General features: G+C 37.6%; 1 protein-coding gene across 3 annotated transcripts; it reads right to left on the bottom strand.

Moving 5' to 3' along the window:
• Positions 1–691: 691 nt before the first annotated feature.
• Positions 692–22,426, bottom strand: pou2f3 (POU class 2 homeobox 3). Of its 3 annotated transcripts, none has more exons than XM_085174910.1 (13): positions 22,290–22,426; positions 21,910–21,966; positions 16,042–16,070; positions 14,323–14,424; positions 13,326–13,431; positions 11,696–11,784; positions 9,228–9,434; positions 7,352–7,493; positions 6,215–6,348; positions 5,376–5,540; positions 5,186–5,228; positions 4,965–5,079; positions 693–3,248 (listed from the first exon to the last, which is right to left on the bottom strand). In XM_085174910.1, the coding sequence occupies exons 2-13, from the start codon at positions 21,956–21,958 to the stop codon at positions 3,206–3,208; spliced, it is 1,224 nt and encodes a 407-aa protein (XP_085031036.1). In that variant the 5' UTR covers positions 21,959–21,966; positions 22,290–22,426; the 3' UTR covers positions 693–3,205. The 3 variants fall into 3 exon arrangements, with proteins under 3 accessions (XP_085031037.1, XP_085031036.1, XP_085031038.1); XM_085174912.1 differs by having other exon boundaries at positions 9,228–9,404; XM_085174911.1 differs by lacking the exon at positions 22,290–22,426 and having other exon boundaries at positions 692–3,248; positions 21,910–22,236.
• Between the last annotated feature and the right edge of the window lie 1,415 nt (positions 22,427–23,841).

The raw sequence follows: 23,841 nt of genomic DNA, 5'->3' as shown, positions 1-23,841 counted from the left end.
ATTGTTTACAGTATGCATGTGTCTGATTGTATGCGTCAGGCTTTTCAGGTGAAAAAAAAGTCACACTGATGTAAAAGCCATGTATCAAATATGAATAACTTGACATTACAGAGTTAAAGAATCAATACCATGAAGTGTTTTTAAACCACAATGGATGTGCCTCATTCATCGCCAGTTAAAAATAAATATTTGATTATATAGGATTTCCTTACTCATGGGGATATATGAGGGTGGTGAATGACAGGAACAGAAAAGCTGCAGCTGAGATGACGATGCCTGATGTCCTGAGGCAAAACTGGAAATCTGAGATTTTTAACAATCTGTGCAAATTATGGGATATTTAAGCCGGAGCTCAAACTGGAAATTTTCCTGTTTTTGGATGTTTGCATTTGGTGTTTAGTTGGGAGGTTCAGATGTGGGTTACAGTAAGATTTCATGGAATTGAACACGTCAGTTGTTCATGCACACTCTGAGACTTGGGGAAACTTGAGTATAAGATATTAGACTGAGATATTGTCTAACTAAAGATATTACTGTGCAGTGGATATGGGTGATTTTAATAATATGTTATTTATTTCTTTGGAGAGAATAAATTAAAATCCAGTGCATCTCAAAAAATGTGAAATTTGAATTTCTTTTTTGATAATTAATTATAAAAATAAGCTGTGCAAAAGTCTTGAGTCACCCCTCACCACTTTATATTTTGCGTTCAAGAAACTAGACATGTCATTTTTAAAGTATCCTTGAAAGCGTTTCTTTGGACACTGTCTACTTTTCACTTATCAGTTAATCTATCAACTTTTCACTGAAGCCTCATCAGAAATGGGCTCAGTGGCAACCTGTCTGATGGAAGGATGATTACAAATTTTAAACTTTTGGTTCAATTCTTCATCAGTGTGTGTGGAGGAGGTCGAGAGAGAGGTACAACAGTGAGTGTGAAACATGGTGGAGGCTCTGCCATAGTGTTGCAATAGCATCTTTGCCAGTGCTATTGGAGATCTTGTCAAAATTGATGGAATTATGAAATCAGATTTTGATCCCCCCCACCATGTAATACCATATGGAAAACATCTGATTGGCAGCAACTTCATTTTTCAGCATGACAACGATCCTGAACACACTGCCAATGCTGGGTATGAAACACTGTCAGTCATGACAAAAATACCCCCAACAACACAGAAGTTCAACCTCTTTTTATTGAAAGAAAGTAAATAAATGTTAATAAACATTCAGTATGAGGTAAATACAAACGATTCTCTGAGACTCAGAGGATCACACGTCACTTTCCATTTTCACCTTTACAGTGGTAGCTTCAGTTACATCAGTAAAAACATGACTGTAACATTACATAACATACAGTAAATATAGTGGCTGTTTTCATTTTATGGCTGAAGTTGGAGTTTGGTCCCACTGCAAAACATTAACCCCGGACAAAAAATATACAATGGACACTCAAAACAGAAACTGCAGAGAGGCAAACACAAGTGAACTGAGGACAGAGCAAGCTACGAGCTACAAAATAAAGAGAAACTCTGTCAACACTTGCTTAAGTGCTCCACTTCCAAACTAAAAACAAAACAAAAAAAAAAGGTCTGGTGATATTTTATATTTACAACTGTCAACAAACTGTCAACAAATCCCACAAAGACCCCAAAAACCACCAATAAGCGTTGTGTGTAGTTCCTGTGATTTGATCCATGTCAGAGGGTGCATTGCAGGCAGTTTCTCTACTTTGATGTGATTTGTTGGACTTATTTTCTTAAACTTGACAATAACAGGAGATCACAGCTTAGCTAAACACAGAAAGTGACAAGAAAGTGTCATTATGAAACACTCTTACAGGTCGTAACCAAGTTCAAACATTCAGACTGCAGCTGTTAAAGTGGTGTGTTATGCATAGACGACATTTAAAACTGGGTATGTGCTTAATGCAGAGATCAGCCAGCTCTAAGCAGATCTGATTGGGCACATAGTCCTCGCTGTTGCCTCCACACTGAATACAGATTCTCTGCAAAACACAATGATGGTGTTTCTCAGCCATTAGCTGAGTATCTTTTTAATATAGCCCTAAACCAACAGCGTTTAGCAGCTGAGAAACTCCCGCACTGTGCTCTGCAATGACCTGCAGAACAGTCAAAGCTGCAAAGTTATGCAAAAGAGGCAGGCATTCTCGAGAGCTATAGGACACAATGGAGAGCAGTGTGATCCAGACACATGTTATTCTAACTAATCTGTTTGAAATATAAAAGAGCCTTTTACGTATGCATTATGATACAAAGGAGATTTGTTTATTTCTCTGGAAAACTTGAGTGTTAAATGGCACAAAAAATCCCCATCTGTTATTATTTCAGGATGTAGGTAATGTAACTGCTAGGAGTCACTGAGTTGCCCGCCAAGGGTCTAAACGGTTTGAAGAAACCTCCACATCTGCCATAAAACTCAATATCCATAAAAGTGTCTAACACATATGTGATTTGTTAATGAACCGTGTAAATAGCCCATTCAGAGCTTTGATGAGAGCCAGATGGCACGATGAAATTCAAATTATGGTTCAAAGTTTCATCTGTAATGAGCTTGACACAGGGCATGGCATTTCTGTTTGTTTTTATACGTGTTTTTTAACTGAAATAAAGTCGTTTCATGTGACATGTCCAGATCTTATTCAGGTACAGCGAGAGTACAGTGTTGAATAAAAGAAGTAAGTTGCAGCACTAACAAACATACATGAAACCTGTAAAATCCCTAAAAACACCCTGAAATCAACACTAAGTACAATATAAACATTAAAAAAAACAACAGATGAGAGGAGAAAGATGGCATTATAAACAGGTTGATGCGCAATATAAATTATTTTAAGTGGTGGCAGTTACAGGCTCAGACAGGACGTTTCCCTCCATTGTTTAGGATATTTGTGTGTGTGTGATTTGTGTGTGTGTGTTCTTCATATTTGCAACTGAATAAAGAGTCACTTGAACACAAATCAAACAGCTGAAGGCTGTTGGGACTTGCATGAGCAATGAAGTGAGTGTTGACAGAAGAGTGGTGGCACGCAGTCCTCTGCTTGTGCTGCTCCCGCTTCTTTGTCTCATGTGTCCGTGTGAGCTTTCACCTGTAGCTGTAACCATGTGTGTTACGGGACAATGAGAGACTCCATGCATCCTTCTAGAAGAAAACTACCTTCAAAATCTTCATGTCATACAGTTTTTCAGTGGTGATACGTGGGATGGTTCCATGAGCGGTACCATGACCTGAAAGACCAGAGGGAAGATCGCAAGCTCTTAGGCAAATGTCTTTAAAAAGTACAGGAAAAAATTCTGATAAATATGTTTTTGTAGACGAGTGATTCCCAGAGTGCCAGGCTTTAAAGGTACAGCAGAGAAGGGAAGGTGAAAGGCCCAAAGTAACGTGTTATTTAGAATCCCCATATATCATTCCCTGAAACAAAATTTCAAGTAGCCCTATATGGCATTATTATTAGTTTGACCTTCAGATTAATCTATTTAGCTTGAAGAAGGGGTCAGAGGCCAAATGTGATTTGATATTTTAAATCTTTATAAGGGACTTTCTATATGTTGTCAGTACTCGCAACACTTGTAAGAATCAGTTTTTTAACGTATACGTTAAAAACGCATCTACTGTAAAAGAACTGGACCAACTTAAACATGTGGAAGTGCCCACTGTGAATAAAAGTGCAGCTGAAAGTAGCTTTGATAAATACAATTTTTTAAAAAAGTTCCACAGTTTTATTTTTAATATTGGAATTTAAATCTGTATATGTAAAAAACAGCAGAACTAATGAAAGAAAGCCATGCTGTTCTAAATATACATATGTTGTCCTTCATTTTTGGACCTATTTTTAAACCTGAACTCATCTTAATAGCTCATCAGTCAAGGGGAAAACCTACAAGCGCAGTGTTTTTCCACATACATACTATATAGATACAGAAAACCAACCTCCTCAAGCAAATCATCTGAAGAATAAACTGAATAAATTAATACACAAACCAGGAAACTGTCACGGTCCCTGACTCTTCCTTGTGAGTTATTTGTTTTGAGTTTTGTATTTCACTTATTACAGTGTTTCCTGGTTTGTTCCTTTACATTTATATTCTGAGGTTTTGCTTTTCATCATGACTTCAGTTTGGCTTGTGTTTTATTCCTTGAATCTCAGTGTCTTGTTTCAGATTTTACTTCCCTTGTCTTGTTTTCTCAGTTAGGTTCAGCTGTCATGTGTGTATCCACTCCCCTTGTCACCTCGTGTGCGTTTATAACTTCAGTGTTCCTATTGCCCTTTGTCGCGTCCTCTCACTCGGCTGTGTGCTCTGCCATTGTTTTGTTTTTTTTTTATTTTTGTAAGACTTCAGCATTAAAGCAGTTCTTCAGTTTATGTTCCATCCTGAATCTTGCATGGTGTGTCCATATCCTGCCTGCCACACAGCCGATTTATGAGGAAATACTTCCTAGGCTTGCGTAATAATCAGAGTTTTGACAATACGTCTGTGTGTTGCAAAAGAGTGCTGAAAAAGTCTTAAACAAAAAGAACAATGCCACTTTTTCATATCTGTTAAAATCCTGCACATTATCCATCTCAAGTACCCTTTTTGTCTGAGCTAACTGCTTATTGGCTTTGGTTTTATTTTTACTGGAAGTGGCATCACTCTCCTCATGTGCCAATAAAATGACAAACTGCTCATTTAAATCTCAAATGACAGACGTTATTTAAGTGCTGACGAATTGGATATCTAAGCAAATTAATTATTTTTTCAGTTTCTGAGGAAAAGTTAAACAGTTTCCATTGTTTTTGGAGTAGATGTGAAGCAGCCAGTTATTGATGACGGCTTGTGAAACACTCTCTCCATGGTAACAACGTCCTGATCTGACATCCTAAAACTAATATTGATGCTGGAGTGAAGGAAAAAATATCTTTTACAGAAAAACGGGGTGTCTGTGTGACTCTTTCTTACCCTGGCGTGCTGTAGGAAGCTGCACTGACTGGAGAGGTTAGAGAGGTGGAGGCTGCAGACAGACCGTTGGGAGATGCCTCACGGCTCATACTATTTGGGGATGAACTTGAAGAAACTGTAAAAACAAGGTTAAAATATTATTTAACATGTACGCATATACAGATGATTACTGTATACACGTGACAGTGAAAGGCACATTATTGAAGCTGGATGGGACTTGCCTCCACCTGAAGCCAGAGGGCTGTAGGACCTGGATGCAGAGGCCTGAAACAATAAAATGGATGTTAGGATGGTTAAACATACTGGCATTACAAAGAGCAGGTTATAGGTAGCTATCTAATATATCTACCAATCCTCTTGGGAGGCGTTTAAAGTGCTTGGCTCAAAGAAAGCATATATCAGGTGGCTAACCATCCTGGAGTTGTAGGTGTGAGACTTGACAGGTAGAGTTGCCGTCGGGCAGTAGATCCTCTTCTCCTTCTGGCGACGATTACAGAACCAAACTCGAACCACCTCCTTCTCCATGGACAGCTGCTCTGAGATCAGGGTTATCTCCTCAGAGTTGGGCTTAGGGTTCTGAAATTCAGAAATATGCATGATTTTGACCATGTAATTTTGCATAGGAGGTGCATAACGTTGATATCTGCCTGACAAACAATGAGTGTCCAAGGTTATTGAATGAGCACCGTATTAAGCAATGATAAAAGAAAATTACTTGGTCGTCGCTAAAAAGATTCTAAAGCTCAATAAAATTAAAATTAAATTGTAAATAAAAATCAAATATAAAAACAAATGAGAGTTAGGTCCACACGGGGGATGTTCTTGACTGAGAGGCCCATCTCAAAACTGCAGCCGATGGTAGTTGGACATTTGCATAAACTAGAACGCCTGCACGGCAGCAGAGGGAACAAAGAGTGGAGGCTGAAGGCCAACTGTCAGGACTATCCTATTAATTTCTTTGTGTTCATGGATTCAGCCAGCTCATGTCTACAGTCATCCACCATCTTAACATTCCCGATGTACCTCTTTTATTACCTTCCCTCCCACAATACAAGTCCTCTAACAGAGGAGAGCTTATAACAATGTTGTTTGTTTGCATCATACTGTGTTTTACTAACCCAAGTTTTAGATATCCCCTTCTACAGGACAGATTTTTCCAGGTTTTATTCATTAGCGTGTAACGCTTATTCAGTTATAAAGGATTTCACCATGCTACCATGAAAACAAGACAAGTAATGAATGAGTCTTACATCCAGGAAACGTTTCTCCAGAGTCATTTTGATGTTGGTTTCAATGCTCGTCCTCTTTTTCCGTTTGCGCCCGTAGCCCTCCATCAGAGCCGGCAGAGAGTTGGAGTTGCTCATCGAGTCAGAAGGTGAGTTCTCTGATGTAAAAAATGAGATTCTTAGATTTTATAACATATTTTGTGCCCCAGTATTAGTTTTTTACATATTCAACATTTCTGAGAAGATGATATCTGATGGGTTTAGCTGTAGCAGACATTTTTGTAAACCCACGGGTGTGATTAACAACATCAGCCGTATCTGCATTCCTTAGTGTTAAATCCAGACTTCTTATGTCTGCATGTTAGCTCATGTAATGACTGATCAGGCGTTTCATATTTTATTAGGGCCAATTCAGGTATAAATAACAAAAATAAAATAGTGCTTCACCCTGTAAAGGCTGGACTACGAAATGATAGCCAGAAAAATTGAATATTTATTGAATCTTCTGACAATTTAAAAAAAACAAAAAACATTAATTTGCAAACATGAGTTTAATTTGTCACATTTGCTCCATCCAGCATCCTGCATTTTTTTTTTTACAATTTATTTATTGGTCAAAAATATATTGCTCAATTTATTTAGAAATCTAACTAAAATGTGTTAAAAACTAAAAATTATATTGCTATTTATACAGGCAAAAAACTCACGTTACATGTTACTCATACCCAAATTTGAGGATGTCACTAAGAAGTCACGAATTAATCAAGCATAACATTCAATAACTAATGATTCTATTCACGAAGGAAGAAGGTAAATAAGTGTAGTTTAGCATCTTAATAAAAATAAAAATAAAATTGTGATTTACTATTTTTATGTTTTTTAAAACATTCATGAATCAAAGCAATAATTATATTTTAGCATTACAAATATCATCTTGATTAAAAAGCTTGCACATGCTGGTGGATTAACAGTTATAATTAACAGTTAAACTTTTTTTTCCTGTGCAGATTTTCAGATCCTGATTTTCTGTGATCAGCAGAGGCTGTACTATATGAACTAATGCTCGTGAAAATAGGTGAAAAAAACTTGCTGTGATGAGGAAGAATAGTTTGTTACAATTTTAATGGTAGTATAGGAAACATAATAAGAGTTGCTGCTTACCGGCATCGCTCAGCCATTTCTCCAGCAGAGGTTTGAGTTTGCACATGTTTTTGAAGCTCAGGTTCAGGGCCTCAAATCGAGAGATTGTGGTCTGGCTGAAGTCATTCCCGTAGAGTTTTCCCATTGCAAGGCCAACATCTCCCTGTGAGTACAAACACAACAGAACACAAAACATTGATGGATCTCTCATGCAAAAGCAATTCAATCAGCAAATCGTGGTAAATTCAGCAGCTTTTTCTGACTTCCTCTACTGGCACATAATTATTACTCAGCTACATTTGGCCATGCTAACAGCTTACTAAACAACTTAAAAACATTAGATGAGTTCAGGGTTTGAATGTTATAATGCTGTCAGATCTTACTGATGATGGAGCTGTGATGTCACAGGTTTTTAAGCCATGAGACCACCGTTTGTGTTTGATTTCAACCTACAATTGGTTTTGCTTATTTTTTCCCCAATTTTTTTTGACTTTCATGGGAACTTGCTAGATAGCTTTAGTTACTAATAATTACAACTGTTTACATTTAGCGATCAACCAAGGCCTGCAATGCAGAAACGATCCCTTTGCCAAACTATTCTTCCATGGAAGGTTTCTGCACTATTTGAAATTCTCAAAAACCAAACCAAAAAAAGACTCAGGACTGCCAAGTACTAGTTTTTCTCCTACACAACTGATCATGGCTCATTGCAACAGATTAAAATCCCTCCCTAATGACTTTGAGTTTTGCACTCTGTTTAACTTATTTTACTTATCTCTTTCTCACTTGCGCTGTCCTTTTCTAGATAAGTTTCATCACTATTCGGATACAACTTCTTGGTTGGATTTATGCACTATGAACTTCGTCATTAAATTTATGTACTAAAAACTACTTGGTTAGGTTTAGAAACTGTGAAAAATGGTCATTACATTTGGATCTGTAGCTTTTTTCTTTAAAGTTCTTTAAACTGTTTTTATAAGGCTATAAAATCAATTAATGAGATTTAACAGGTAACACTAGGCTATAAAGAGGTATTGTAGTTAGTTGTAGCTTTTAAATAAAAAATAAATAAATAAAACTGCATAGGACTGGCAGGGGGTTAGGCAAGACCTGGTGTGCTGGCGAATTTGTAAATATTCTGTCAGAAACGATCCATCCGCCCCTCTATTTTCTCATGCAAGGTTTATGGAAATTCCCTTGATGCAAACCAGCAATATTGAACACTTAGTGGTGCCAGAGTCTTGTTTTACTCTTCTGGAACTGATTATCGTTTATCTCAATGAACTCTTGAATCCCTCCCAAATGACTTGTGGTTATGAAATCATGAGGGTGGACATGTGGCCTTCTTTGCCCTCTTTTTCAACCTGCTTAACTGTGACCATATATGTTTTTGTTATTATTATTATTATTATTATTATTATTATTATTATTATTATTATTATTATTATTATTATTATTATTATTATTATTATTATTATATTAAGTATCCAAGCAAAAGCAGTAAGAAATCTGTAATATCTGTAAGATATAGGCTAATTATTTAAAGATAAAGGTGAAGCTAGATACAGTATAAACCTAAATCATGGAATGATTGGTGGATTATTGGCTAGGATAGGCTCCAGCCTCCTAATTTCTAATTATAAGATTATGAAAACATGGTCTTAAAAAAAATCAGGACTCTGATGCATAACTGAATAAATTAAGTGTGGTCACCACAGGCCAAAACCACACAACTACCATCTGGTTTTCATGAGCATGTTGCAACACCCAGAGTCTTGTGTAACTTTCTCTATGTTTTTTGCAGCATAAAAAGAGAAAACAGTCAATGCAAAATGCATTTATGTGAGCCGACTGAGTGAATAACATCTTTCAGGTCTTTTTATAGGGCCTGATTTACCTGAGTGAAACCCAGTTTGATCCGTCTTTGTTTGAATGCTTTAGCAAACTGCTCCAGATCCTCCAGCTCGTTAGGTTCCTCCTGTGGAGGCACCGACATGTGTTTGGGCATCTGCAGGTGGGACATGTCCATGTGGTTCTCCATGGAAGGTCCTGCCAGACCCGAGCGACCCATAGCCTGGATCAGAGAAACATCACAGAGGGAAATCTTCAGTTTCCAGGTGATGTAAGGTAAAAAAAAAAAAAATACACAAGTTTTTACTCTACTGAGACAAAAAATGACTGTTATGCATATGCAGGACAAAAGCTTCAACTTCAGCTTTTACTGTTTAGTTTCCTGGCAGGATCATAGATGTCGCTTTCTGGGCTGAACAGTGAAGGTGAGGTGCCTTCAACTCACATTCTGTTTAATGGCCAGCAGGGGGCGACTTCTCTGGAGTTGCTATGAGTTTAATGGACTTTTGACTGTTGAGAAATCTGTGGAAAAACAGTCCTTTGCAACCTTCATTAAACACTTTCCTGATGACTTTCTGTGATTGGTAACTACTTCCAGGACACGATAAATAAAACATGTTCATTTTGTAAATTATGATCATTCTAAGAGTCAGAAAGGAGGATTATCCTTTGTAGTAACTGTTCCCCTTTATTATATATCTAAACTTAATTAAACAACTGTCTTCTTTTGCTTTCTGAACCTCCGTTTGGCAGTGTATCTTAGTGCATTATTAGTTTGCTCTGTTTTAGCTCAAAAGGTTAAGATGTGAAGCCCGTATACAAATTTCTGACTATTTAGAGTCTCCTCTCTACTGGAAATACTGGTCAAATTAAGGACGATTCCTTAGACAGAGTGTGCAAAATGCAGAACATTTGACTTGGCTTGCTGTGAATTCACTGAGTCATTTTTCTCCCAATTTAAAAGCAACACTATCCCTGAAGATTATACAAGGTTAGGTAAAGACAACACAAAGCTCAATAGTGAAATAATGTATTGTTCTAAAGAGCATACTGAATTCGATCATAAGAGTAAGAGGATGCCACCAGTGGAACAAGTCAGTTTGTGAAATTTCCTCCCACTTAGATATTCTGCGATAAATTGTAAGTGGCACTATTACAAAGTGGAAACGTTCAGAAGTCAGCCGTCAAGTGGCGACCACGTAAAGTTACAGAGCATGGTCACTGGGTCACCAACACTCTGCAGATTCAGTAACTGCAGAGCTCCGAACATCCTCTGGCATTAACATCAGCACAAAAACTGTGTGCCGGGAGCTTCATGGCATGAATCCTTAAAATGTCATCATGTTGTTTGATAGGAGACTGGTCAAAACAATTGATCATATCACATGAAAGGTCTCCTTTTTACCTACATATTGATAAAAGGCTCATTTTCCAGCTGTGATTCCTTCTGCATCAATGTAAATGTCTAATATAGCCTTGATTTAACATATGGAAATCTAACTTAAGGTTGTGAAATAGAGAAACATCACCGGTATTCACATTTGCTTTATGACAGCTTGGATCAAACAAGTTTAGATGCTTGTTTGATCCAAACAAGCATCTAAAGAAGATGGGTTTTTTTCCTTTGAAGCTTTGAAGACATAGCTTGAGAGTGGGTAGCGTGTGTTAAAGGAGAATACCATTGTCTTAATTTTTTAATTTTTTTTTTTCCACATTCCAGATACCTCGGAAACCGGATGTTGGAGGTGGGAGTGACATCATTCCTGAGTTGTTCCAGTAGTAAAGTTATGTTATAATTTTATTTCTTGTGTTTTACTGTAACGCACTTTACAAATTTCATCTGTGAAAATGGCTATATAAATTAATTTGACATATTTAAACTCAGCTAAGAAAACTGTAGCAATTTATGTAGCACTAGTAGTTTTTTATTGGTGCTTAAACACAATGCTGCACCATGTTCATGTGCAGATCCTGGTCAGCACTCTTTATATGGTTTATTTTGCAAGTTACAAATATACAACAAAGGAAGGACAGATTACAAGTTTTGCAGTTTTATTATGTTTACATTCACCGCCACCATCTTGGACCATTAATGTGAGATTAGTGAGGCTGCTATAACTTTCCAAGTTGGGACTCCAAGATGCAGATGAAAATTCTGACTTGGAACTTTGTTGGAAAATTCTATTTTTCGGACTTAACTTTGAAGGCATTGTAAAATTTTGCATGCCTTCAATCAACAGACAGACGTTACTAAACAATAAAAATCAGCTAAATCCGAAGAGGTCAGGTGGAAACATTTTTCAGATTTGATGATGTAAACTATTTTTTTAAAATGTATTATGACTTTGATGTCTCCCAAACCTCAACAAAGTTGTCCGTTATCTAAAATTAGCCAAAGCTTAACCACAATTCATTTGTTTGTCAAATGTGCTTCCACAGAAATGAAGCAGTTTTACACCTGTTGTCTTATTGTCTGCCTCTGGTGCAGCACACTTAGAAGTGTTCTGGACTTACCTGTGGAGTCAGAGCCAGACCAGGCTGATGCTGAAGAAGACCAGTTGGGCTCTGGCTGGGAAGAGACAGCAGGTTCTGCTGCAGAAGGGCTGCAAAGAAAAACAGCACAGAATAATAATATTACTGTTTGTGACTGTGTGTTTATATTTAAATATTTGACATAGCCTAAGGTGTCCACATAAGGCCAAGTAGGTAAACTGTTCTTGGTTTCAGCCATCTGTTAGATTTTGGATAAGCTTACAAGTCAGCTAAAATGCACATGATGTTTGCTAGCAAACTTGATGCTTTTGCTGTTTTCAATCTTTTAAGCTGTAAGAATATTTTGCTGTTGAACAATTTTAAAGAAAAAACAAGCCTATTTTTTTTTTTAAATGTTTGACTATTCTTTTAAGACATTTGTTTAACTTACTTTGCCTGGGTACGAAAGAAATTCTCCTGCAGGCTTGGTTTTATGCTTCTGTTTTTATACAAGCTTGATAGCAAGCTATAAAATAAGCTATTACAAGTTAAGAGGTTGTTTTGTGGTAAGCTAACCAGCTGATGTGTAGATGTGGTGTGCAAAGTTGTTGTCTATTAAATGCAGTGTTGGGGAGTAACGGAATACATGTACCGCCGTTAGGTATTTAAAATACAAAATATGAGTAACTGTATTCCGTTACAGTTACCGTTTAAAAAGGTGGTATTTAGAATACAGTTACTTTGTTGAAATAAATGGATTACACGGCGGTACTTCCCTGTTTCATATTGTGGCGGGTCGGGACTGTTTGGGTTTTGTTTGACAGCTACGTTCTGTTGTTCCAGGCGGCAGCGTTACGGTTGCCATGGTTACAGGGTGATGCTCTCGCTCTGCGTGTTTCCTGGGTGAGAGAGGGCTTTTTGTTGTTGTTGTGCTAAGCTAATAGGGAGAATGCTACAGGTATAGCTCTAAAGAATGTAGCATCATAGGCAGTGTAGTCCGTGCTGCAGGGAGAATGGACTGCCATACCCGTTATGTGTCTGTGAGCGAGGGAGGGAGAAAAAGTAAAAGTACGAGCTGGAAGCATGTAAATATAATAATAACCACTGCAGCCAAGAAGAGTGCCTGACGAGCCCAGTTGTAAGTAAGCTATTAAGACTCGACTGTACACCGTGTTCGTGTGTTCCTCCAAAAACAATAAGTTCCGTTGGAGCAGCCTTTCAACACCTCTCTTTGTCTCTCGCTAGCAAAGTTGACCCAGACAACAAAGTAAAGCTAGTTTTCGGCTATGAGCCTGACGCAAACCCAATTAGCCAGAGGTCCCTTTACTACGGTTCGGAGCCGCGGACCTTCAGTAACAGTAATAAATCACAGCAATAGTACATTCACTTAGCTGTAAACAGCATGATAATATATTAAGTAATCCAAAGTATTCAGAATACGTTACTCTCATTGAGTAACGTAACGGAATACGTTACAGAATACATTTTGGGGCATGTATTCTGTATTCTGTAATGGAATACATTTTAAAAGTAACCTTCCCAACACTGATTAAATGTCTATTCTATTATGTAATGGTGCCTTTAACCCCTGAAAGGAAAGCACTGGTCTTAACTATTCCTACAGGCCTCTGGCTCCAGCTGTGATCTGACTGGATGTTTTATGATACCTCACCTTGGTGACTGGAGGGACTCTGGGAGAGCAGGAAGGGGGAGGGAGATGGCAGGTGAGAAGGAGGCATCAGAACCAGCTGCTGCATGGGGTGGAGAGATGTGAGCTCCTGGAGCAGAAAGCACCACAAGAAAAATGAGTGAGAAGTAAATTAATAAGTCAATTAACTTTAATTTACTTGTACTTTATATTTAGATTTTTGTTGCTACCTTTTCCTGATGATTGTGTTAAAATAAAACACGAGATGAAGTAGTAAAAAAACTGCATTTGATTTCTTATTTTATCACTTACCTTACAAAAAGCAAAAACACAATTTAAAGAAAAATGCTAATTACCAAAGCAATAAAATGTGCTGAAGTACTTTGATAATGACTACGGATTTCTAAAATGCAAAATATTGGTCAAAAAGTTCACAAATTAAAAAAATATTTAAAAATTATACAAAATCATTAAAAATATACATGCAAAAGTAGGAATTTGAAGTATTCAAATAAAAACATATTTTTTGTCAGTTAATCACCTAAGAGCACAATGATTTTAGCATTTCTTAAAGTTTTTCTCCGCTCTAAGGTTTCTGTTAAAGCTGAAGATTTTTGTATTTATAGTAAAACGCTACACATCATTTAGAAACAGAGATTGTGTTACCATAATGGATACATAACTATGTAAGTACAATTCCCCTCTGTAGCTGGTTGAGATGGTACTAATCAATCAGTGTTGGGTTGTTTAGTCTGTAATAGCACTTTGGTTTCATTAGTTTATAAATATCCAATATATGAGATAAAGGTAAAAGCAGAAAATAATGTTAGTTAACATGTTGTTTTCTAGGTAAGCAAAGTTCCTACACTCTCAATACAGAACTGTTTCCAAATGAATGCATCTGCAATAACAATCAAATTAATATAAGAGTATGCCACTGATTCCCTGAGAGTTACTCTATAGTACTCCCTATAAGAAAATAAAATACACTCCCATTTTTAAATCTGAGTCTATATCTTACCCCAGTCAGCTGACCTCCGTGCACTGGAGAGCTCTGTGTCAGGTGGCATGTCTTTACGGTGGAGCCTGAATGAGGTGAGTCATGAATGTCCTCTGTTTTTATCTAAGACGTGGAAAACAAAGCCAAACAACACAATTAACTATTAACTTCTGATGAAGATATTAAAAAACGTTCCTCATATAGCTGTGTGAGACCCCTGTGGCACAGAGCCACCAGGCATGTGGAACCGTGGGAGTGAACATGAGTGAATCTGACATCTAATCTCATTTTAACGGAATTTAAATTCTTTATTTAATTGTTTCTGGCCAACAAAAACATGTAAGTGGGATTTGTGAATAATTTTAATCAAAAAGAAGCCTTGCTAGAAAAAGTTTGGAAACCACTGGTGTAGAGACAGACCACATAAACAGAAAACCTGTGAACCCTTGCCAAGACCAGTTTGGTAACTAAACACGATACAAAGAACGATAGACTCTCTCTGCCTGCTTTTGGGTAAGTCAGTATGCAAATATCCCCTCCCCCACACCCCCCACTAACTAACCCCTGAGAGCGATGGCACTTCCTGAAAGCTCGAGAACTGAAAGACCTGTTTTCCTCTACCAGAGAGAACGTTTGGAGAAGTATCCAAACAGCCGCAGACTGTTTCAAAAGAGATTACAGTAATATTCACATTGGCAAGCAGGCAGATTTTCCTGAGGATGTTAACTGTCAAAAAGTAAGTCGGTTCAACACCGTTCCCATGCCTGGAGGATATTTATTTTGCAAATGAGCTTCGTTATTTAGAGTGTCAAAGGTTACAGAAAGTTATACAGTTTTCCTATCATCAGCAAACTTGTTTAAGACCAAAACTGTCTATATCGAAAAGTAGTCGCGCAAGTGCAGGCTCACACGGCCTGAATAACAAATGTGTATTAATCTGGGAATGCAAAAATCTACCATTTACTCATTTGAGTGACATTTGCTAAAAGAATAAGCAAAGGGGATCATCAGTCACTGATTTAAGTTCTACAAAACTCTGGGAAATTTTCAAATAACTAACAATCAAAGATCATTTTTTATTTCTTCTGTCTACTCCTAAAGCTCAGGTCAGTCAGCTTTTGTTCCAAAAAGTGACGACAACAGTCTGGGAATCAGTAATGTGGGAAATTATTGACTTTTGGCTCCGTATCTTGGGTCTGTAAGTAGTGTTGCTTTTACCAAACCACAAAGTTTAGGAACAAAGTCAATAACAGCACAGCAAATGTTATTTTTTCACCACTGAAGATATGTCCCAAAATGCTAAAAACCTACAATGTCAAGCTGGACTGTGGTGCTGCAGAGAGCAGCTGTTAATATGAAAATGTTAGAAAATGCTTAATTATCCAAAGCAGTATAGTAATAATAATAACAACATCATGATCCTGGAGATTGAGTTTAATCTTTGTTTCCTCTTGATGCTCTAGCCTGTTATCCACTCCCTGCTACTCTCAGTCAGACGTTACAGGCGCTCTTCAGTTATTTGTTTAGCATATTTATGGGTTGTTTGAGTAAATGTGTGCATGTCAATAATGTGAATCTGATCCATGTTTGTCCTTAAAAGGCACCAGTGAGCTTCACACACACATCGTAGTTTAAAGCCGTTACTGTATTTAAAGCAATACAAGTCATGCTGCTGATAACAGAGAGCTTGTTCGTGGAAATTTCAGCACAGGGAGTGATATCGTGAGCGCTCCTACTCACCTGACGACTGAAGTCGATTCCGTTTCGCTCTGAAAGTCAAAACAGAAAAAAATGAATAATTCAGACTTAATCAAACTTTGATTTGTGACAAACTTTTGTTTTAAATTAAAGTGAAATAATGCTGTTAAATAAAGGAGTTTCTGTGGCAGTCGTAGAAGTTGAACAGTTTAAAGCTACACAAACCTGCGTAATATAAATGAATTGTATAATTTTAAATGCAAAGCAACAATGGGACTGCATGCAGCAAACACAGATTTGGAGTTAGGTTAAATGTATCGCTATAAGGCTGTAGGGTTAGCTTTTTATGATGCAACAACATCAGATATTTCAGGTTTTTATAAAGTGAGAATTTGCTGCTGAAGAAAATATCACTTTTGAGGTTTGACTTTCTTGACTTTAAGATGTTGGAGAAAAATGTCAGGACATTGTCTGCAGTTGCCCTTCCTCACGTGTAACACACAGCATGACGTGACATCCACTTCAGACCTGTTCCTGGGTAGAGCAGCAGGAAGGAACCGTGGCGCTCACTCACCTGCTGCACACTCACAGGACAACTGCTTGCTCTGTTCTCAAGCTGGTGAGAATATTAAAGACTGTTTAAAGTACATGCCGCTACCTCACACATTTATGTTCTCACAAGAAACTTTAGGGCTTCAGTGCAAGTGTGAAAACATCTTAAGTCGGACAATACAACTTGAAGGAATCCGTTTGGTAGCATGTATGTACACATTTAACTTTTTTATTGTATTTCTAAAGTTTTCCAAACTAAACAACCAACTTAATGATAATAAAATTGGCACCTAGTTAAATGATATTGAAAGAAAACTAATTTAGGTTTTTAATTTTTAATCTTTTGCTTAATATTCATTATTTTCTCCCATATTTAAATGGTTTAAATGGTGTTTAAGTATCTAGATGCCCCCTCTTCACACCGATGTCCAGAAGTCTGAAGTCTTTTCAAGAAAACTCACTTTTAAACGTATGTTAAATGGACAGAGAGCGATCTCACAGGGGAGGAGAGCACAGAGGTGTGCTGGATAAATTCACATCATTTGAATGTCAAATTTATCCCTCTGCACTGCGTGTGTGCGCGCACTGGGGAAAAGAGAGGCAGTGAGCTGCTGCAGACACACAATGCAAATACACCCATAACTCCTCACCACCATCACTATGTCACCCACTCCCAACCAGACCTCCTCCCCCATGGCACAGCCAGCTTCACAGCCTAGGTTCCAGTATGGAAATGACCAAGACATGCAAATCAGCTGTGAGCGCAGGAAGCCTGTGTCTACGCACACACATAGATACTCGGAGCGATGTTTGCAAACCGTGCATTGACACAAAAAGTCACGCACACTAAAAAAAAAAAAGTTTCATCTGTTACATCTGTTAGTCCTTAAACAATGAACAGAATCCAGCTAAGATATTACAAACTTCACAGGGAGCACATGGGACAATATAAACACTCTACTCATTTGAATTTGTCTTAGATATATTATATATAGAGAGAGGTTTCCCACCTCCTCCTCCTTACATTCTTAGCACTATGAATTACCTGCTGGTCCAGAAGCAGTGATGTGTTAACTCATCTGAAAGTACTTCTCTACCCTGGCTCTGGCCCAAATGAAGAGAAGGCTTTAAAAATAAGTGAAATGTTCACAGTTTCATATTCTAAAACAGGCGCTGTTACTCAAACACAAGTACACAGTGCACCTTTTGGGGACTATTTTTATGCACAAATAGCACAAATCATGATGCTTTGGTGAGTATTTGTGGCAATATGTTGACAGAAACAAACTTTGTGTACATGTGTATTTATTTATCTATCTATCTATATAATAACTGACAGTTAATGAATGTGTTCATTGTTGATTTTTGGTCTTTCAGATAAGAAAAGCATACATATTTGAGTATCATCAGCTGTTGCCTAACTCTCCAAATGACCTAAAAATCTGCTTATAGCATGGACAAAGTGTTCTAACAATAATCATTCACTCTGATTTTCCCTGTTTTCCTATCAGCAAACTAATTTGCTCCACCTGCACTGTCAAAAAAAAAGTCTCCATAATGAAGCCCTGTAAAATCATGGCATCAAAAAAGCCTAAATATGGAGCTCTGGTCAGCAAATTGCAGGGAAGGATTTATGAAAGCATTGGGCATAAACAGGAAAGACAAGTTATGATTATTAGTTACCAAACAGTTGGAAAGGACAGCAATTAAATAAACCTTTTCCTGCTCCTTTTTGAACATGTTAACTTATTTGAGAGATAGTTAATGAGATATAGTTAGGTCCATATATGTTTGGATACACCCACACGATTATTTTACCTTTTTAGCAAAGCACATTTTGAATGTTTTGGATATGGATGCAGTCGTTTTTATACTCAGTCCCTTGTTTTCCAGGACAAACTGACATAATCATAATTAAAATGATAATTTTTTAAAATCTTTATCGAGAATGTCTCGCAGGAAGTTACTGTTTAAAGTCTTCAACCTGTTGATAGTTGCTTGCTTCTGCCTCATGAATGCCTATAACAGCCCTTTGCCTCCCATCATGTTTTATAGGTCATGTAATATGCTTTGGATCATGATCATAAGCGTTATTTTATCTTTCATTTCTTTCTGGTATATGTTGATTGTACTTTCAGCTGTCCAATAGTGCTGTTTCAGAGATGCTCTGGCATTTTAGATTCGTTGTGCCATTGGATGGAAGTTCTGACAGTTTTTCTTCACAGTTGAAATCCATCCAATCATCCATTACTTCTGTGGCCTGTGCTTCAAGGCCTTTTAATGATGCACATGTGCCTTATTGTTTCTTTTTTTCTTTTGCAGTCCAAATATACTTTTTTTTTAGAACTGCTTTGACAAGTGTGGCTTCACATGGGCCCACATGCAATACACCTTTACCTACTTAATTTAAAAATTTAAAAAGAGTTTTTAAATTGAAACTAAATTAATTTAAAAACAAATAATCACACTCCATGCCCATGAAAAAACCCTTTACAATTATAGGCCAATGAGCATAAGATCATATTATTTATATTCCTGTGACTTATATACATTTTTGTAAACACCTAAAATATCAATTTTAAGATTTCAGTGCCTTTTCTTTCCTTTTTGTTACATCTGGTAAAAGTTAAACTCAGTCGCTGCTTTTGTCTCTGTGAATCTTCTCTTTCACTCCCACCCCTCCTCCTCTTGAACGATGACATCATCTTCTCAATTCCCCCTCCTGGCACACCTGGTCAAATATTCGTCAAGCTTCAGTGTTTTTCACCTTGCCCTGCCCCTTTGCTCCTCACCCAAGCTCCATTTAAACTCCAAAGCTGGCTCTTGTAGTGTTTTTGCTTTTCTGTTTTCATTTTCCTTAGAATTTCTTCAACTCTCTTCGTATGCTTTTCGTGGCTCCCCTCTTTATTAATCTTATCTAGTTACCAAATAGTTCTTCAACAAGTCTGAGTCATGTGTTTCCCATGAGCCTGTTTCTCTGCATAGAACAACTGTAGTTTAAATGAAACTGGCTAAAACACAAGTGTTAAATGTTGCTGCTATGTACAGAATTTTGTAATTAACAATAAATTAGCATAAAAAAATGCTTGGCACACTGTGTTTCATAGTCTAGAACAGGACTAATGGCTTTTAAATAGGCATCTGTAAGAAAAAAGAAGACTATATCCTGATAAAATTCTTGCTGTTATTGCAAGATATAGATTATGTACAGTAGTTGTCCTTTTAAAGTTAAAGATGCTGAAAAAATTGTTAAAGTCAATACTTTATCAGATATTTGCAGGAAAACTATATTCGCTTGCTGCTTTTCAGTGAAACTGGGTGACATTTAAGGTTAAAAACGTGCAGCATTTCAGACATCTGGAAGACTTTGTTTTAAAGAAAGATAAACAAAGGAAAATGGCAATAATATTCACTCCTTACTGGAACTGTGTCAGTGAGGAGTGTGGTTGTAAAACTGCATCCTCCCACTGATTCCTCTCTCTGATCCTGCACAGTCTCCAGAGAAGACCTTAACTTGTAAACAGATTTTTGTCCTGCCGTTAGCTCATAGTGTTTCCACATGTTAGTACAAACAAAGCTAGTGAACGCAACATGACAATGTTGCACATTTATACTGAATATCAAGTTTTGGTGTTCCAGAAATTTTGTTTAAAAGCAGCTGATTTCTTCTGACAAGAACAAGGAAATGTTTTATTAATCACACGTGCTGTGAGGCATAGAATAGAATTCAACTTTATTGTCATTGCACATGCACAGGTACAGGGCAACGAAATGCAGTGAAGCGCACCCAGCACCCAGTTTAAATAAAGTGAGCATGGGCTTAATTAAAGTGGAAAAGTGGGGGAAAAAACACCAATGTTTTATTTCCTGTTTAATAGTACAAATATGAAAGAGGAGGTTATCGTCCTTTTACCGCAATCTTCTGTTGTCTAATCACACCTGGATTGTCACAAGCCTGCACTGAAAATAAAAGTCGCCTCTGAACATAAGGAATGCATCCAATGTGAATGTAACCATTATTTCTAAGCAACAGGTTTGCAGTAAGTGAGCAGGTGCAGATCCTCCTGAGATAAGAACACTTCATATTCTGCCGTTTTTGCTTTCTAGTTTATCTCAAAGCGAGCAGTTTTCACATACAGATGAACCTTTCTAGACATTGCCAGGCAAAGCTGTATGCAAGAGCACACATTCCCATATCATGCTTTAAACAGTCTTTAACATCTCAGCTCTCAAGTAGGAAGTCTGTTTGAAGTCCAGCTGTGTGAAAATTCATAGCATGCAAGAAGGTGCTGTATATGATGCCTCTTGAAAGCTTTACTCAAACTTACGTTCCCGTGCCTAATGTAAATAGAGCATTTCCATCCAATAGTCCAAACATGTCTGTGGTGGATTCTGCCCTTTAAGAAAGGGCAACTTTGTCCCATCCTGATTCTCCTGACTATGAAGTTCACATAGGAAAAAAAAGAAAATCTACTTGTATCTCTGTTAGCGTGCAGATACTTTTGATTTGTTTAGGTTTGTCTCTGAGATTGCTATCTGCACTCCACCTCAATGGGGCTTCTGTTTGCCCACAACACTGAAAACAATGTCAAAACCGTCAACAGCAATTTATTCCCTGAGTAAATGTCCCCATTTTTGTGTTCATTGGGAAGAAGCACCTCTTAAAACACTCAGTTTTTGAGTCGACATTTTATTCACCTCAACCGCGCTTGAGTGGAGGCTAAAATCCACTCGAAACATCCAGACAAATAGAAATATCTGCAGATACACCAATGTGTATTCACTGATTTGGTGACTAATCCATTTAAAATAGATCATCACATGACTAATGAAATGATTAGCTGCATCAAAATATCTTCTGTGGGGAAAAGAAACGCAGCTGTGCACCTGACCATATGTTGGCAAAAGTACAGACATTTGTCACTTCCACGAAACTGAGCTGTTCACTTCTCTCGCACAGCTATTGTCTGAGTAAAAGTTCCACATTTTCTGCTGCTGCTAGTTCCTGGTTTTGTTTCGTGGCTGCTTGGCATCCTCAGCCTCTGGGCATCCTCAAGCGAAACCAACTGTCACATTTTCCCCACGCAAATACACCTTTTCCAGACAGGTACATGTTGCTTTTATAATGTTTTATGGCCATATTAAAGATGCTCACCTTTTTATAAAAAGTACCTAAAATTTCAGAATATTTTAGTTTAAAGAGATTTTAATAAGCTGTTGGCGCCATGTCAACATTAGATTAAATAAACCTGTAACTTTTCACTATCTTTCCCCAAAGATAGCTGCAGTGGCCAAATCTACAACTTTCTAGACTCCAAACTCCATCCGTGCACCATGAAGAAGGTAAAATATCCTTACCCGTCTGTTCACCTGGAGCCTCCGTGTGCTCTGCCGTGTCTGCACTCATCTTAATATCTGTAATGATAAATATAGCTGATTTTCCTACAGGATTGTAACTTTACCAGGACAATGAAGCACTCAGGCCACCCAGGAAAATGATCTTGAGTTTATTCTAATGCGCCCTCCCCTCCACACCACCGCACAAACTTTACACACTCCTGTGTGATCCCTACTTGTAATATTCATAAGCAAGGCCGATAGCTCCATACGGCACTCATCTCCATATGGCGTAACCACGCGGCACAGGAGCTCTTCTTAAAACTCAACTCGTGCGTTTAAAATGAAATAAAGATATTAAAATGTCATTGATGAACAGAGGTGTTGGAGTAGTGACTCACCTTGAGTTTAAAGCCTGTGCTGCTCCAGCTGCTGTCTCCTCCACTGTCTAAGTATTCAAAAGGAAGCAAGTGAATGTTGGAATAAGAAGTTTTGTAATTCTTACTGCTGCTCATCAGGATTTTCCTAAGTGGGAAAGCATTCACCTCAGCAGTACACCCTGCTGATGACTCTGGCTGATTTGCATATGTCTCTGTGCGACCTATCCAGCTTCAGACACTTTGCATAAAACAACAATGGGCTTGCTTTAAATTTTAGAGCATGCGTGTGTGTGTGTGTGTGCGTGTGTGTGTGTGAGTGCATGTGTGTACCAAAACCTCATGTGGAGTTATCCTTGTATGTTTTGAATAACTAAATGATATTTGTGTGATTCCTTCATGAAGGTATTAACTTGGCTTTCTTGAGAAAAAATATATTTTCATATCATGCAACAAATACTAAAAATTGACAGACCACAGACAAAGGGGCTAAATCATGCTGAAAAAAACAAATGTAATCAATAACAGCTGCAAAACTATAAGATAGAAACAAAATATACCAAGGCTTCATGGACAAGAAACATTTTGGAGAGTACTGAAATGCAATAAATTTCACTGACCCTGTCACTATCTAGAGTGAGATTTGAAAGCCCTCCAACAAATAATTCACTAAATCAAAACTGAAATAACAGAACAAATGACACCCTTTTAAAAATGAGTCAGCAGTCAAGGAGCTGAAATTCAAAGCTAAAATATGTTGAGATAATGGGAACAGTTCTAGGCTGCAGGACCTGCACAGTAGTTAGCAGCTGTGAGAATTAGGAGCTGGGCAGCTTGGAGCCGTGTTTACATCTGAAGGGGTCCTAGGCGCTAGGTGAGAAACAAGATTCATGTCGCCTTGCCACTAGCTGGAAAATATAGAGTGTTTTTATGGTTATTTGAGACATCCAACATTTTAGTCATTTATTTATGCTAAGTTTATATTTACAGTACTACATGAAAGTTAGGAACATCCCAAGTTCTGAAAAAAAAGTACATCTATTTACATGTAATGTGGTATAATTTACTCAATTTATGTGGCACCAGTTTACAAGAAGAGTTGTCACCTTCACATTAGGTCAAAAATATTAGAAAGAAAACCCCCATAATCTAGCAATCCCTACGGGCAAGCACATGGCAATAGTGAGCAGGAAGAACTCCTTTTCAGCAGGACAAGACATCAAGTACCATGCTCAGGAAGGGACAGACAAATAGCTGAAAGACAAGAGGAAGGAACACGGGGAAGGAAAAGAGAGGAGTGGAGGATAAACACTCACAGTGCATCATGGGAAGTCTCCCAACAACTTAAGAGATGGTGAAGGGTTACCTTGGGTTACCTTCTTTTCTACTGGATGCAGAAGAAATTTTTTTTTAGGCTGAATGAAATAAAATAAAAATGAAATTTTCTTTAAGGAATCTTTAACACATCATAGTTTTATTTTAGATGCTTATATGTTTTTTACTTTGCACAGAGACAAAATTCGTTCACAAAAATCAAAAACTACCAGGGTCAAAATGACTGTGATTGCTGAGGAGA

The sequence above is a fragment of the Neolamprologus multifasciatus genome, chromosome 10, assembly GCF_963576455.1.
Source record: "Neolamprologus multifasciatus chromosome 10, fNeoMul1.2, whole genome shotgun sequence".
NCBI lineage: Eukaryota > Metazoa > Chordata > Actinopteri > Cichliformes > Cichlidae > Neolamprologus > Neolamprologus multifasciatus.
This window is presented reverse-complemented; position numbering and strand designations above follow the sequence as displayed.

Coding starts and splice junctions, on each gene's coding strand:
- pou2f3 (XM_085174910.1), bottom strand. CDS start 21,958: ATGAGTGCAGACACGGCAGAGCACACGGAGGCTCCAGGTGAACAGACG. Junction 9,435..11,695: donor GTCTGGCTCTGACTCCACAG/GTAAGTCCAGAA, acceptor TGGAAACTGAAG/ATTTCCCTCTGTGATGTTTC. Junction 5,541..6,214: donor TGGAGAAACGTTTCCTGGAT/GTAAGACTCATT, acceptor TCTGAATTTCAG/AACCCTAAGCCCAACTCTGA.